Raw genomic sequence first — 17,055 nt, 5'->3', positions numbered from 1 at the left:
TAGTATAGCATTATTTTGGCAGCAGTTTTTCGGGTTACCCAGAATTCATAAGATTTTCAAATTGCCGCCTGGATTCGGATTCCAAAATTTGGGATGGCCAAGAATCAAAATATCTGCAAAATCACGCGAAAGCGGCGTGTGACAAAAGGAAAAACATTCGATCATAGCAATTTACAACGATGTAAATTGCTATGATTCGATAGTGGCAATTATGGTGACATATCACCCCATAAGAGTAAGACATCAATAAAATTGATAGTATAGATAAATTATACCATAAAATGAAACAATAATCGAATTTGATTCCTCACAAATGTATTTTCGGCATTTTGACGAAATTTGTTGGATAAGAAAAAGATGTACTCAAGATACGTTTCCGGACAAGATATGCACAAACACAATTTTGAGATAATTAGGATAACAAAAAGATATCCGAACATGTCAGAAATATATCTCGTGTTTGCTGGGATGAGAAACGGCGTTTTCATCGTGGGTAGGGTCGTAGGGATACTTTCGATGGATTATGTGTATTGTCGTGATACTGGCATTGGCATGATACTGTTACCATAGGTTGCTGGAAGAGATAGGAATCCAGATTCACAACTCGAGGGAATGGCAAATATCTATTGGTAGCTCGAAAAGGATCCTAAAGTGTGACATTTTCCAAAATGGCACGTCTTAGGTATAGCCTATATGCAGTAACAATTGCATATACTCAGTAAGTGTTCGTGAATAATACAGAAACATCGAGAATAATACAGAAACTTTGAATTGTTGCTATATCACGAGCACTATTGGGATTGGATCATATGTGTCAGCTTTGAAATATTGTGTTAGTGGTCAGACAATAAGAATGCACATAGCACTTGTAACCCTGATACACATGTGCAACTGCCATATGTTTATGTTGGATAGTAGACATTCAAAAAAGCTAAAATAACTAAATAATTTCTCGGAAAACCTTTGCATAGTCAGCGATGGGCAAGGAGAAAGCATCCCCCAATATCTGAAGATGATGGGGTAATATACCAGAGTAGATTGGAGCTCACATATGTTAGCTGACTATTGCTCGAGTATCAAACGAGACAAACCCACAGAATTATGAGTTGTTAGCGTAGATTTGGACCCTGAAACTTGCACATTATTTGTCCTGCACAATCAATATCAGTTTAAATCAACCAAATGAAGCAGTGCAAATGTATATTTGGAGTCTATTGATTTCCTTTCGACTGCTTGTGGTTTTTGAAACGTTTTATACAATAAACCCAAAATAGTAAAAGTACGTAATACTAATATGTGTGTTTTGAGAATAAGGTATAAGTATAAGACACCTAATCTCTTCAGCAGTAACTTGTTGAATGGACAAGCAGGCCCCTTCGGGGCGCTAGATATGATATGGAGTACGTTATGTTGTAGTTTTTGCAGTGGCTCGAGTGCAGTTTGACTGGCAGCCCCCAAACAGAAGATGCCATATTGTAACTTCGATTGGATTAAGGATTTAAAGAGTATCAGAAGAACCCAGGCTGACATGAAGTGTCTAAAGTTGCAGAACAGGCCGCACTTCGGTGATAATTTAGTGTATAGGGACTGAATATGACTCTTCCAGGACATGTTCGAGTTCAATAAAACCCCAAGATATTTGGCATTTTTCTGCGTAGGAAGCGGGCTGACCACTGACCAGCGTTGTTAACAGGTAGGTTATTTTTTTTTTAATTTACAGTCAGCAATTTGGATTTCGAGGCGTTTATGCCAAGGATATTATGGGCCGTCACTCATGCACTTTGGGCATTTGGTCAATCCAATGATATATTTACAATGATTGGAAACTGCCACGCCCCTTAACGCTATAAGATAGGTTCACGGCGAAATCAGTCCGTCGCGGGATATGCTTGAGCGGAGGTACGGAATTGCGTTATGTCGACTGTGGGGGAGTGCTGCAATCGACCTTGCTGGCGTAATATTTCACTGATTTGCCCTAATTGGTTGTTTTAGTTGGTTTCGTGAGCATAGTGAGGCAGTACGGCATACTAAGATGTAACATAACTTTTAACGGTGCACAAAATTGCACATTTATCAAAGTAGCGACTAGCTACTAGGCATTTTAGCATCGGTGGAATACATGCATGATTGCATGCACGGCACAGCCTAAGAAATTTTTAGAGGCTGTGGTAGAGCGTCAAAATATATGCAGAACCTGGAAGGATTGTTAAAAGAGGATTTGAAAATTTTCTGGCTTCATTTACGTCACCTGATTTATTAAAAAGAAAAGCGTCTGTAATCAACCCTACCCCAAGTACTTTTATATAGTATAGTATATACCGATACTACCATCATAATATAAAATCAGAACTAACTGAAAACTATCATTGTAGACTACAATGGTTGCTTAAATGCTAATATATTGCGACATCAGGTAGTGGCCGTCGGTTAGTCTGCGATAAGTATACGGCAAGTCCGTGGTCAACGGATATCCGCTTACAGTTTATACTTAACTGGCACTTCCGCAGTAGCTGACACGAACGTCCTGTGTTCTGTGTAGTTCTTGACTGTATAGTTCAATAGACACAAACAATTGCCTTTTCCAGATATATTGTACGGGTTGATAGTAATTTGGATAGTTTAAGCAGTAAGCACAGCGTACATGAGTCTCGTATAAATCTGAGTCAATCTTTGATATACACTGGGTTATAACTATGCGATAAGTCACGTGATATAGCATTATACCATAACAGATATAGGAGAGAGAAGGGGCCAGAGCTCCACAATATATAACTTTTTCCCGGTTAAGAACGTTGAATCCCATCAATGATGAGAATCGGCATTGTTCCGAACTATATTGCCTCGACAAAACCAAGCACTAGAATTACATTGAGGATAATCACTCTATGGTTGGCATTTTTCACATCAACCTGACGTGATATGTTGTACTCCTCTCAATAGCTGGTTGTGTCAGCATGGCGAGGTAATGTTTCACACCGGGGTGGGCGAAAACCATCTACCAACGCCCACTTTGCCGATTTGTGCCGGTTGGATTGATACTCGTTAGATCAATTTGAGTGGGGAAAAATAGTCTTGATAAAAGACTATGCATATTATCCGAGTGCTAGAGGCGAGGAGATGAGAGCTACAATGCGATATGTGGATTATTTTGTTTGCCTTGTGAATACGACAACCAAGTCCAGCTTCAACAGCCATTTTAAGCCATATTGCATTACAAATGAATATTGCTTCTCCTGCATACTAGATGGAAACAGATTTCTTGGCGCTACTGCAAAACTGGAGATATTCTTATGCCGCAGAAACGGCAACGCCCAAATCAACGAAACTCGTGAGCAGGGAAACTTATCAAGGCGAGAAGAAAACAACAGCAATAATATATATTTGATACAGACATTTTTGTCAATCCATCCAGCAAACCTCATTGTCACCAAGTGATTGAGTCCGGATCCGTTACTGTTATCATTTTTGCCTTGTCACATTAGTTTTTTATTACGTGACAAGAAACATTGACGTTATCAACCATTAGGCACAGTTATCCGATTGGTGATGATATCACAGCTCAGTTTCATAAATTGCAACAAAAATAGATTCATATTGCACATAGTAGGGTACATAGGTTCCTATTGCTCTTGTTACATATTTAATTGACTTAAATGCTTTCTGTTGACTAAGATTTTGGTTCTTGTTATTCTGAATTTTGATAACAACAAATTCTGGCATAGTAACAAAAGATCTTTTCTAATACGTTAGTAATGTGTTATGCAGTTTTAAGTGTTCAAGTAAATGAAATATCTACACCATGCATGAAATCTCAATGATATTATGGTGTTGATGCGTTAGTGTTGATGCGTTCTAGGTGACGTTTTCGAAATGATTTCAAAACCAGTCGCGAAAACACGACCGTTCGAAGTGAACCTGGTTTCGGTAGTGGTTTCAAAATTACCCCGTTCCGACTAGACTAGTAGTTTTCGCGCCGATGGTCCCGAAAACCCAATCGTTCGTAGTCGGTCTCGCTTAACTACGGAGGGCGTTCGTAGTGGCGCGAAACGCGAAATTATTTTCGCGCTAGCAGGCTACTACGAACGTGTGTTTTCGTGCTTGTTGCTGACGCGAAACTACCTGTTTCAGGTGGCAGGAGCGGGTCGACATTGGTAATATTGGCCATGATCACCTTGACTGTTGAAGGCATCGATGGTGATGTGTAAGTCATTAAATTTGTTGAGTGAAGGGGAATGTTGGACTGTCTCTATTCCGTCCACTTCTTGGAAGTCACCATCTTTCAAGTCAACTATAACTGTAAGCGTTGACAAACTGGAGGACAATATAAATGACTATGCAAATGATACATTGTGAACAATCATTTATCTATCATTTCTGTGCAAAAGTATATCAAACCTGAAATGGACAGGAACTTTTTACCTATTGTGAGTCCCTCTTGCGCAGTAGTGGTCAAAACCGGCATAGTACGTACACACATTCACCTTGAACAGAGGGCAGGATAGAAACTTTCCAGTTTCCACTGCGGTAACGCTATTTCCCAACGAAAACTTACCAACGAACCCTTTGTTTACAAAATAACCATAACTCCGATGAAGCATGACTCGCGACGCGCTCAAACGCAGAGCTCACTGGAGTTTACAATCATTGTATATATATCATTGGCCAATCTAAGTAACCTTATTTTGAAGTCATCCCCAACGATAACGTTCAAACGTGGATACGTGCACTATAGTTGTCACCTCTCACAATTAGTACCTACCCCACTGAGCTACATAAACTATAGTATATACTATAGAAATTAAACATGGAACGGCAACGACCGATTTTGCAGCTTCGTTCCGCCTCGTCGAGGCTGGAGTGGAGAACTGTTTTGCGTAAGCGACCGTAGGATTTCTGGCAATCCCAAAGCTATCTTCCCTATGGAAGAAATTATTGAATCTGGTCTTGATCGAAAGCTACTGTTGCACCGATTCCGAAAATATAAATTAAAATAATGATCAGGCACTGATCCACCTAAAATCCGTCCTTCAAGTCTGGAATATCGGCATTGTTCGAACTATGGAGTGTCGCAACTGGTCATTGTTATGGCCATTGTGTTGCGGTTACCCCATTGTTCTGAACAATGCCAACATTTCATACTTGGAGGACAGATTATAGGTGGATGAATGCCTGATCAATATTTTAATTTATATTTTCAGAATCGGCACAACAGTAGCTTTCGATCAAGACCAGATTCAGTAATTTCTGCGCTCGGGAAGATAGCTTTTGGATCGCCAGAAATCCTACAGTCGCTTACCCAAAACAATTCTCAACTCCAGCCTCAGCGAAGCGGAACGAAGCTGCAAAATCGATCGTTGCCGTTCGATGTTTAATTTCTACAGTATATACCCCTGATACTGTGCAAATTTGTGCATGAAGCGTGACTAACTTCCCTGCGGAGATAGACACTTACGTGACCTTTGACACGAACCAATCAGGTTGCAGCAGGATGTAAACAAAGAACAAGCCCGGGCAAGCTTACTATGAGCTCTTATGGGAAAAGGTTGAAAAATGAAGGTTTTAAGCAAGATTACGTTGAATTGGGGATGACTGGCCTTAATGAATAGTAATAGCGTAGAGCTAGTATGTGGTTGCAGCTTTTAATCTAGGATGAACATGAATGGTGGCAAGTACGCACCAGCGTGCTGTGTTCAAATGCACGGGTTTTTGACAACTTTTCTGATTAAGCGACGATTGTTGTATACTATACTATAGGATTGTGGTAATGCATATTTTGACGATTTCATAGGCTCCAGGTCTCGAGCAAAATTTTCAAGCATATCTCATGTTCAGAAATATATGTACTATAAAATATAGCTGCTGCCACACATCACAATTTTTGTGTATTGATTATGAAACTTGAAAGCTATGGAGATTCTATCGAATTTATGGATTTGAGTGGAACAGCATCTTCTTCTAACACCGCGGAGAAAGCTACGAAGTATTTCATGGAGCGCTATGCACACGATTTAGGGATAAAGATTGAGGAGACAATCCACTCTTTTTAGAAGCAATATTCTAGTGAACAGCCAATGTTATGGCAACTTGCGGAAAAGTGAGATAACACACTCAATGGAAATACACGTTCTCGGAAAATCCATTATTGATTCGTCTTGCACTTGTAAGACAGGGTAAGTAAGGAAAAAGACATTTTTTCAGAGACTCCTTCAATAGATATTTTAACCATGATTTATTTTCATATTAGGTTCTGATATATGCTCTCATGCATATGCATTGATTAAGACAATCCAGCACCTGAAGCTAAAAGGACTACATTGTGATTTGCATCAGCATCAGTGAGCTCCATCGTGATTGACAAGCAATCTCTCCACTGTACTCGCAACCGATCAACTCCTGCCACAAGGTAGATTTTGGTGTATCTGGTGTCTTCCGTTTTATAACATTCCATCAAACACAAATAATCCTAGAACATTTTCATCTGGAGAATGGTTCATTCAACAAATTGGGCATCTGAATGAGCTTCAATAATGCACACCACTGGAATATCTAGACATGCACTGTTGGTACAGACTGACCATGGCACCGCGCAATTACGATCCGTAGCATGCTATTAGGCATTACGATATTGACAATGGAACTGAATTTGCACAATTGCCGAATATGTTGCGTCATTCATTTTTAATTTTCAATCTTGAATTAGAGTATGCAATTAGTCCATATATATTTGGTTAGTTGTGATACACAATGCTGCATAGTATGACACCAGACAAAATTTTATACTCCTTGATTCTTCCGATCAGCTGTTCAATATGAATACGTTCTCTCGCCATCTTTCTTGTTGTGGAACAGTCTGGCTCAGGCATTTGAAGGTGTGTAAATCACGTGCAGGAATATTTAAATCTAGATTCAATTTCTTGATTTCGGACTCAATGGTGAATCCCTTTTCTGCCATGATACCATTGCCTGGCTCACCATAGCTGAATTCCATCATTTTCTTACATTTCTTGTCGAATCCACATATTTAACTAATATTTCGATCTTAAATGCTCTCTGTAAATAGTTCCTGCACAAAAGTAAGTGTACCACAATCCATCAATCCTTTCAAAGTTGTATGTGATTTATTGACAGTCAATAATCATTCTAGATTTGAGAAATCATGAATGAATGCAAATGGTGCATTTTTAAGAACCACATATCTACGTGGCCAAATCGCGATTTAATGAAGCAGTTACATATGGCTGACCCAATGGTTAAATACTATGCTTACAGCAATACTATAAATTTGACGTCAGTAGGATAAGTCGGGCAATTCAGAAAGAATTTAATGTAGTCTAGCATAAAATTTCAGCTTCTCCGCATCTTTTGACATTATGATGCTCCTCTGAGAACTGAACTTCACTAGCAATAATTGTCCGCCAATTTGTAATTTTCCTGGACGAGTTTACTGTTTTGTGCTTCTATACTTCTTCCAGAAATTTGATTTTCTTGCGTTTTATCCATCGACTTCCTCTTTCTGCAGCTTCATAAAAGATATCCATCAAGCCTGCACAAAATATATAATATGTTTATTTTACAGAGCAATACTGCTGTGCAGGCACCTATCAAGGCGTACTCGTCGACTCGTACAACGTATCACCGCTACCAATTTCAACTATTCGTCTCATTTTTGAATATATTGTTTTCAACCAATTTCAATACATTACACACCATCAAGCAACAAAACTGGAGTGGAATAAAATGAGACACACACCAAGTCGATTGTGGCATCAAGTGTGACTGCATTTCAGATTGGACTCATTTTGAAACACAGAATTGTTTCATCTAGATCAGTGGTTCCCAACCTTTTTGACCTATCGCCCCCTTTTCAAGGTCAATACCGATCATCGCCCCCCAAATTTTGTGTACCGAAAATTGGGCATACAAACCTGTAATCACCGGCGGGTTGACTAAAAAAAGGGTCAAATTTTCGGCTCGCTGTCTAATTTGACACACTTTTGTAACTAAATTTCCGTGGGTTGACTAAAAAAAAATTAAAAAAAAATGTCAGCCGTTTTGACGCGTCATCGCCCCCCCCGAATCGCCCCCTTCGCTATTTTCGCCCCCTTTGTCCATTTTCGCCCCCTTCGTCATTTTCGCCCCCCTAGACCGCCAAATCGCCCATGTTGGGAACAACTGATCTAGATTATGTCACGATTCAATATTTTTGGTACAATAATAGATATGTCATTTTCTTAATAAAATGAGAATTCAGATGACTACAAGGAAGTCCACATGCCTTTATCCAGATTTTACATTCTTCCATGCATGTCATTGGCTCTGGGAAAGGTAAAAGCGCACACCAGGAACGGTCTGGGTAGCCATCTCCATGTTACGCAGGCTATTAGCACAGTATTTATCCTGATAGATACAATACACGAGCTAGAACAAAAAATGACGATTTCAGCCGGGAACAGATCATGTTGCCTAACATATATCATATTAATATGATCATTGAATATGCAGACAAGTGTCCAGTGTAACAGTAATTTGCTAGATAATGATACAGACTGTAGACTACTATATACAAATGTCGATTCCATGAATAGAACGCATATAACGCCACATAATGGATACCACACATATCCTGACTCAATATTCCTCTAATACATTCTATTCGCTACGACAATCCTATAGTATACGACTAAGGATAATACAGCAATAGTTGCTTCATCCGAAAAGTTGTCAGAAATTCATTCATTTGGACATACCATGCTGATGCGTGCTTGCCATCATTCATGCTTATTGTAGGTTATAACACTGCATATACATACTAGCTCTACGTTATTACCATTCACCAAAGCCAGCTATTCCCAATTCAATGTGATTTTGCTAAAAACCTATATTTTTCAACCCTTTTCCATAAGAGCTCATAGTAAGCTTGCCCGGGCTCGTTCTTTGTTTACATCCTACTGCAACCTGATTGGTTCGTGTCAAAGGTCACGTAAGTGTCTATTATTGTTGCTTCACCTTGGTACGGTTACGGAAGTCATGGTCACATTGGTCACTGATTTGATTGGAATATAATCGCTAGACCTCTTCGCATTGAATTATGACCAGGTCAGTATGGGCAGCTTAGGCGTTGGAGCCAGATTAGCACTTTTCAATGTGTATGGGTCGTCGACACAATGAATAAATGATGAAGAATCTGGAGTCGGGGCAAAACTACATTAATTTCAGATTAATTGCACGAGTCCCCAGTTGTGGTCGAGACCCAGGGTCACTAATGGCACAATTTTCATTCAAAACCTTGCCTTAGCTCGACTATCACTTTATTATTGCTGATTGCCGTGTGAAAGCAATTACGCGAGTTTTATTTTGAACCAACTCTGCAGACTTGTGACCTCCACAGCATGGCTACCCCTTTCCCACTCCATAAAACTCGAATAGTCATCTCCTGCAGTCAAGTTTATGCATTAAGCATGCTCTGTTTTGGTGTCGTTGATGTGAGACGGGCAATGGGCATAGGCGCCTTGATTATGGATAGATATATTCTTATTTGCCTGTACCGCTGAGATGCGATACCACTGCAAGGTCTGCACCCCCGTTTTTTTCTCCTCCATGCTATCCATGGAGCCTGAGCGCCTAGCAGGATAGCTGCGGCGATACCAGTTTTAAAGTCTTTATTCTGACCCGGCCGGGGATCGAACCCGCAACCTACCGATCAAGAAGCCTGACGCATCCCCATTGCACTGTCTCGTTATAAACATGTACATAAATGTATGTCGGCTACGTACTTCTTCATTGCTAAGTTAGGTATGATCATATCAATCAGCTATCATTCAAAGTTCAAACCCATCGGTTTTGTTTCTTACACCAGGATTTGCAAGTCCCTGAAGCTATTAATTCTTGATTACGCCTTCTTTCAAATCGATGAATATCCAGTCGAATAACTATCATTCTTGAATCTCATTAAACAGGGAAACGTAGGCTTCTGTCAGCAACCTATGGCCACACGTATTCCAAAGAATGCGCTGACTCTACAACAATTTCTGAATCGTCAAAAAATACTATCTTTGTATCGTAAAATTGTCCGCTCCATTTACGGCATTGATCGAAGCACTGACAGGACGTACATGTTGAATTGGGTTCGGGAAGAATTTAAGAAAAACAAAGGAGAGACGAATATAGATTCTGTCGCTCTACACATTACTCGAGCGGAGAAAAGTTATAAAGAGCTTACCGCAGCTTTGAGGTTGAGCAGGTGACTTTTTGAAGAACGATTTACAGTACAGCATGGCGGACAATGCACAGATAAAGGCGGAAATGCGACGCAGGAAAATTCTCCTCAGGTCCGAAGAACGGATGAAAAAACTTCTTGGACCAAATGCCATGCAGTCTGCTGAAAGTAGCTCAGTGCCAGAATCTCATCCGGAAGAAATTGACCCGTTGACCGTAACAGCTGGGCCATCTCGTCCTACTGATAACTCACCTCGGAGCACAATATCTCACCAACTTCAGGACCATAGAATTCGCACAATGAAGTCAAAAAAAGTATCAAAAGAAACTCCTAGCAAAGTGTGGCTCAGTGAAATGGTGGTGTTTCCAGTCGGCGCAATGACAAGGTTTATTCCAACGTATTTTGTACCTATACTGGTGGCTACGATATTTGCGATCCTCATGCAAACTTCAACATCATCAAATTTTTGGGTAATACTTGCCTGTGAATATCTCGGTATCGACCACCGTCGATCATTCGGTCTAAAAGTACTCAGCCTACTAGAAAAGGCATTTCAGATGTTTTTTCTCTTTACGTTTTCCTTCATCACCGCTCACGCCATTGTTTTACTGCTAACTACAGGAAATTTGCATCAATAGTGTACAGGTACATAGTAAAATTCGACTGAATGTGATGCAACACTTGTCCCTAGAATGTAAGTCGTGCTTGATTGCAGCTATGTTTTGTTAACCATAATTCTTTGAATTTTGGCCTTCAACCAAGATATGTAGCAAAATATCAACCATAATTGTTCAGTAAAACAATATGTGATAACCAATTTTGTGGTGTACATAATACAATGTGAGAGCTGCAGTTTCGACTAACAGTAAAGCTTCAAGACCCAACATGAGACATGATCATGCAATCATATAAACATCTCATGACAGAAAACAACAGAAGTTGAGATCGAAAGCAATGGAAGTCACATCTTGGTGAATAATTTGAGTCAACTTGGACACAATCACCATAGAAGAGTGGTAGGCTATTCTTATACCCAATGGCAATGATGTGAAGCGTTTCATTAAGTGAGAATAGCAACATGATTTTTAATACATCGACACTCTATCACTCATCTACTTCGGCAGGACTTTGGCTGGGACAATGGCTTGAGGGTTCAATCCAAATGGATTCAGAAGACTTGCATTTTGCATCAATTGTTCCTTCAACCCTTCCTGATCTAATTCAGGATCTCTGTCGGGTTCTTGCACCATGCAAAGGTAGACTTTCCGTAGACTTTTCGTAAGTACTGAATCACCGAGACTCTCGACTTGGAATGCAAGTGATTGCATGCAGTCCTCGACAACCAAGCTATCCATTGGTGTCAGCTCGGGCAAGGGTTGGTTTGAAAATGCTCTCGAAAAATAATCATAAATGGCGTCATAATTTGGTACTGGCAAGTCTTCATCAATAGTATCTGGCATTGGAGTGTCATCAGGTGGTTCTTGTTTCGCCACCGTCAGTACCAATCCCAATTGTTTTGCCACATCGTTTTCGTCTGGACCCAAGGCTTCAATAACTTCTATCCACTTGTCCAGTTCGCTGCACTGGTGGTACTGTCTGCGTCGCTCCAGCGTGCATACGTTTTTAATATAGTGCTGGATGTCGCGACTCGTAATCCCGGGATTTTCCGGATATTTTTCAAGGATCCGCTCACACAGTTCTATGTCCGGTAGCCCGACGTTCAACCAAGTATCTCCCACACACTCTTGAAACGCTTTAATGAAATGCTCCTTGATGGAGGTTCTCCATCGGTTGTTTTCCTTTTTATTGATCAGCGAGATAGCCTTTTTTCTTCTACGTTTGCCAGATTCAATTTGCAAAGATTGTTCAGGACTTTCAGGTAACGCAACATCCCCGTTTCGACTGGTGCTAGGTTGACTTTCAGAAGTGACGGGCTCTTCATCATCGTTCGAAGGTAGAGATTGTACGCCAGTGCTATTGCTGGGTTCGCTTATATCTGACGAGGGCGATGGTTCTTTGTTCATGGCACTCGATCTCGATGTCCCAGCTTTGGTTTTGTTTGATGTTCTGCCGCGGCTGTTACTAGCTTTGCTTTCTTTAGCAACAGATGATCGCTTAGGCGCTGCTTTTTTACTGCATTTGGCCCTTTTTGCCAAACTCGTAACGTGTTCACTAACAACAGACGGTTGCTTAGGCACTGCTTTTTTACTGCGTTTGGCCCTTTTTGCCAAACTCGTAACGTGTTCACTATCAGAATTCGAATCGTCATGCGACACTTCATACACAGAGGCCTCGTCAGAGCTACCCTCCGAGTACTCCGACTCGTCGATGACTGTGTTGATCGGTGTGCGGGATCGCTTACGCGTTTGACGGGCCTTCGGTTTCATTGTGTGTATGCAGCAGTTGAACACTGAGTCGAATGCAATTTGCAGTTAGGATAGTAATCCCAATATATAACCACAAAGGAATAGGAGGTGTGATTGCGAACGGATATAGCGACAAGCCTCGGCGTAGTCCGTCACGTAGTTGATGACTGGTCCAAGATATCAAAATGATGTATGGAAGAGACGCCAACCAAATTTCGTACACTTTGAGTCTTTTGTACTCGACTATGAATATCCGTATACACTTTGACACCAGAATCAGAACAAAGAATGCAGCCGGAATAGTATATAGATGGTGGAATGACGCCCTATGATGAAGTGATACGAGGTCCTGTAGATACACACAAAGTATGAAAAATCTGTGACCAGATTATACACTTCAGATTTCATGTAAATGTTACACAGACCAGAATGAGTCAAAATCAATCTCACTTGCAATTTCAATGACTTTGCATCGAGGACGTGATCTACGTCTATCACCAATGAAAAGACACCAGCTGTTAACACCTCCAACCACAATAATTTCACAGTTTGTTGCCTGACAACTGTCCACCACCAGCAGCCTAAAATAGCAATGACCAGTTCTAAATAGCGAAACTGGAGTCACTGGTTGTTTTCGGCAATAAGTTGCGCGTGACAGAAGGGTTTCTTCCATAGAATAATCAAGGAATTAAATGGAAAGTTTCGCGTGACGTTTGCCACCAATTCCACTCTGGCTAAATAGCATTTCGCCCACTGTGGCTAAATAGCATTTCGCCCACTGTTATCAGCCAGTTTCACATGCAGCACCAAGGACCGAATAAATTACATGTTCGCCAGGCCAGGGTGGAAACTGGGTAGCATACATTTTCTGCTATATCAGGTAAGCAGTGCTCAATGATTCTCTGAATTGAAATAAGTATGGCGCTCACAGTGAATTGCTGTATTTAGTCATACATTTGTCAACACTATCATAGTTTGAAATATAATTTTATCTACTGCACGGTACTACCAAAAGCACGTCACAAGCAGTTTACGAATATAAATTACGACGGAGGCACAGTCAATGAGTTAAATAGTGGTAATTCAGCTTTCAACGTACCTACTAGGAAATGAACAAACCAATCGGCCAAGACGCGATAAAGCAGCACACTTCTTCTGTTGATATACTTGGTCAAGATTTGCTCCGTTATAGAGAACACACAAAATCCAATCGACATTAAAACCAAAAACCAACTCTGCGGAAACCATGCACTGTTGCCGTCAAGCATTTTAGGCAAGCTCTGCCAAGCAAAAAGCTTCCATCCTGCGGCTGCAATCGAGGTGACTTGAAAATTTGATGGCGTACATTCGAGGGAGAGAAGGATTTTCATTTCACGCTTCATTGAGGATGACAAGCCTCTTCTCAAATCGTGTCGCTGATCTCGGCGCGTTTTGCTCAACGAAGCGAGTTTAGATGAGTTAGATTTTGTTTTCCTCTATTCGCGTCTCAATGAAGCCAGAAAATTACGCCAGCTCGACAACTGTGTTATAGTCAAGCTGGGCATAGTCTACTTTCTTATCCACACCTTATTGACTACCTCATTATACATCCTATACATAGGTTCCAAACTCGGCAGCAGATGATGACTTTTCATTTTGTTGCTAGCCCATTTACACGCGATCTTGCACTGTGCTCTGATCATGCCTCAATTTTATTATCGTACCATCAGTATACTTTATATTTTCATGATTGTATCGCAATCCTGTAGTGATGAACTGTTCAAATATATATGCATGTACGAAATTACCCAGTGAATTAAGTCCTAGGGCGTAATAATGTATCCACATCACGCGTGAGAAGTATAGTAAAATCTGAAATTGGTGACCCGATTCCGTCTCCTCGATATCTGTTTGATTTGTTCTAACAAGCATCGGAATGTAACCCAAATTTTATGTGCATACTTGATCATTGTGCATGCTTTCTTTGATTGCAATTCAATGTACAGCTGTTCTTTGCGTCCCTGTGGATATACGCAGGTATCATTTAGGTACATTCTTGCCTGAAGTGGGAGTGTTCACTGTGTTCAGTGTTACGGTAGATAGATATTATGTTTTCTTCACGGTCTTTATTCTTTTGTCATTTTGTAATCTTGTGATGATTTGAAATGGTCCTGTAGCACATCGGAAGCGTAACAATCAGCCAAATGAACGCTGATTTATCAATGAAATTGTGTATGTGACTAATGAGAAGTAACAAGCAAATTGGACGGATCTGGTTCAAATATTTTTACATGTTTTGAAATCAGTATCCCGTACATATGCAATGATGTATCAACTGTAGTTGGTGAGGCGTCACTAGACATACAATATCCATTTATTTCTTAAACAAAAATATGTTCATATGACATGTTCAGATCTTAATATTTGCTGGCACTACAGAAAAAAGTGATTGATACCACCAGCACAGGCAATTTGAAATTTACAATCAGTCTGCTTTTAGCTGTAGTAAAGCTAAAATACCCTGTTTTTATAGTAGGCTATGTCATTGTCTAGGCCTATATCGTTATCAGGCGTCCAGACGAGGGATTGTGTTTAAACACGAGCCTATATAATTCTTTTATAAATTACCATAATATAATGAAATTTCTAAATGGCTGTAATAAATAGGAAAGTTTGTAGCTCATGAATAGATATCGGGTTTCCCCAACTTAGAGATTAAATTCTTTATGTAGCAACAGTTAAAACAATCATGTGTTTTAGCAGTGCTTCAACGCAACTTATTGAATAACGCCTGAAAGTTTAAGTATGGGCCGAAAAAAGAAGAAGATCATCAAGCCATGGTGCTGGTACTGCAATCGCGATTTCGAGGACGAAAAAATCCTCATGCAGCATCAGAAAGCCAAACATTTCAAGTGTCACGTCTGCCACAAAAAGCTCTTCACCGGACCGGGTCTCGCTATCCACTGCATGCAAGTTCACAAGGAGACTGTCTCCGAAGTGCCAAACGCAGTACACGGACGCACGGACATAGAAATTGAAATATACGGAATGGAAGGCATCCCGGAGAAAGACGCGCAAGAACACGCAAAACAAAAAGCGTCTCAAGCCGGTCCGAGTGCCAAGCGAAAAAAAGTAGAAGACTCTGACGATTCCGATGACAATAGCAGTAATACCAGCAGCGTTCCTCCAATGCCATTCCCGGGGATGATGGGCGCGATGGGCATGATGCCAATGGGCATGCCGGGCATGATGCCGAACATGGGTAACCGAATGGGTATGCCCCCGATGAATATGATGGGCGGGCCTATGATGCCTGGCATGATGGGTGGCGGAAGATGGCCCATGCCTAATCCCGGAATGATGAACCCTGGCATGATGATGGGAATGAGGCCGGGTATGATGGGCCCGATGAGCGGTCAGGTACCGATGGGCGCTCCGATGCCTGGAAACGAACGAATGCCGGGGCCTGGCGGTGGAGGTGACAGTACTGGTAACAATAATTCTGCAGCACCTCCCTCTGAAACTGAAAATACGGATAATGGAAAGACAGAAGCGGCCCCACTACCAAAGCCCCTATTCCCTGCTGCGACATCCATTCAACAAAATTCTAAAAATCCAGAAATTAATTCTGCTGCGCCGCAGACCTCCACCAAATTAAGCGTGGCTTCAGGCGCCACGTTAGTGCATCCGGACGACGACATATCGTTGGAGGAGAGACGTTCTCAGTATCCTAAATATTTGAAGTACTCGCGGCAGCAAAACATGCCGCCGCCGATGCACGCGGGCATGCGTTCGTACTCTTGAATATGTCGGCGTTTACTTATCGGAAATCGTGGGCATCTTTTTACTCCGCCATACTGCGGAGTACTGGCAGGAAAGTGGAATTTGAAGTTGTGCGTTAATTGTAACTGCTAATGTGATTTGGTTGCAGTCGATAACTGCTCATTCTGTTCTCATTGAACTGTGCGCGTGCAAATGCGCAAAATAGCATATCGGATTCTTCGAGGGGGTTGCTTTTCTTTTACACGCAGGTCATATTTTGCGAGGGTATAGGTCAAAATTTCTTACTGAACTTTATTGGCGTTTTGATGTTTGGATTTAATGAAGTTCACGGTAGTGGTACAGTACAACATTGCAAAGTCGCAAGATTATTATCGTGACAAGGTAACATCTTTCGTGACTTTGAAAATATGATTCGTTTTTGTAGTCCAACTAATCGAATGCGAGTTTTCCACCGCCGCAGAGTTAGCTCCGTTAGCCTATTGTTTTATTTGAATGTTTGTGATGACAAGTCACGTCGTGATTGAGATTGAGCACGTGGAGCACATTGCTGAAATCTGGGTCCATCAATTGTTCATTGAGATTTTCAATAGTCTAATGTCTTATCCGTTATATTCCATCGAAATACGACCCACCTTGATAGATATTCACTGTTTTTGATATTTCATAGGGTGTAAGACGTAATAAGATAGTGTACCACGTCGTTCTGTTTGG

The 17,055-nt window shown here is 40.9% G+C and overlaps 3 protein-coding genes and 2 long non-coding RNA genes across 5 annotated transcripts; 2 read left to right on the top strand and 3 right to left on the bottom strand.

Moving 5' to 3' along the window:
* Positions 1-5,532: 5,532 nt before the first annotated feature.
* On the top strand, positions 5,533-8,261 carry LOC145448012 (uncharacterized). The gene is made up of 3 exons (XR_013917772.1): positions 5,533-6,170; positions 6,245-6,403; positions 7,577-8,261. It is a non-coding gene; the product is annotated as an uncharacterized LOC145448012 (long non-coding RNA).
* Positions 7,100-8,983, bottom strand: LOC145448013 (uncharacterized). The gene is made up of 2 exons (XR_013917773.1): positions 8,276-8,983; positions 7,100-7,543 (listed from the first exon to the last, which is right to left on the bottom strand). It is a non-coding gene; the product is annotated as an uncharacterized LOC145448013 (long non-coding RNA).
* Positions 8,984-10,585: 1,602 nt separating this feature from the next.
* Positions 10,586-12,603, bottom strand: LOC145448006 (uncharacterized). The gene has a single exon (XM_080326316.1). The coding sequence runs from the start codon at positions 12,601-12,603 to the stop codon at positions 11,329-11,331; it is 1,275 nt and encodes a 424-aa protein (XP_080182442.1). The 3' UTR covers positions 10,586-11,328.
* Positions 12,575-13,975, bottom strand: LOC145448010 (transmembrane protein 267-like). The gene is made up of 3 exons (XM_080326319.1): positions 13,682-13,975; positions 13,033-13,163; positions 12,575-12,931 (listed from the first exon to the last, which is right to left on the bottom strand). Exons 1-3 carry the CDS (start codon positions 13,962-13,964, stop codon positions 12,575-12,577), a joined length of 771 nt encoding a protein of 256 aa, XP_080182445.1. The 5' UTR covers positions 13,965-13,975.
* Positions 13,971-17,011, top strand: LOC145448009 (uncharacterized). Its single transcript, XM_080326318.1, has one exon. The coding sequence runs from the start codon at positions 15,367-15,369 to the stop codon at positions 16,363-16,365; it is 999 nt and encodes a 332-aa protein (XP_080182444.1). The 5' UTR covers positions 13,971-15,366; the 3' UTR covers positions 16,366-17,011.
* The last annotated feature ends 44 nt before the right edge of the window (positions 17,012-17,055 follow it).

This window comes from Botryllus schlosseri, chromosome 10, assembly GCF_051294905.1.
Source record: "Botryllus schlosseri isolate E-star chromosome 10, Bs_hap1, whole genome shotgun sequence".
NCBI lineage: Eukaryota > Metazoa > Chordata > Ascidiacea > Stolidobranchia > Styelidae > Botryllus > Botryllus schlosseri.
The sequence above is the reverse complement of the archived record's forward strand: the minus strand, read 5'-3'. Positions and strand labels throughout refer to the sequence as shown.

What these genes read in the sequence shown, in the direction of transcription:
- LOC145448009 (XM_080326318.1), top strand. Translation starts at nt 15,367, where the DNA reads ATGGGCCGAAAAAAGAAGAAGATCATCAAGCCATGGTGCTGGTACTGC.
- LOC145448006 (XM_080326316.1), bottom strand. Translation starts at nt 12,603, where the DNA reads ATGAAACCGAAGGCCCGTCAAACGCGTAAGCGATCCCGCACACCGATC.
- LOC145448010 (XM_080326319.1), bottom strand. Translation starts at nt 13,964, where the DNA reads ATGAAGCGTGAAATGAAAATCCTTCTCTCCCTCGAATGTACGCCATCA. An exon ending in GTTTGTTCATTTCCTAGTAG is followed by an intron (nt 13,164 to 13,681) that starts GTACGTTGAAAG and finishes TTGCTATTTTAG; the next exon opens with GCTGCTGGTGGTGGACAGTT. An exon ending in CAAAGTCATTGAAATTGCAA is followed by an intron (nt 12,932 to 13,032) that starts GTGAGATTGATT and finishes GTGTATCTACAG; the next exon opens with GACCTCGTATCACTTCATCA.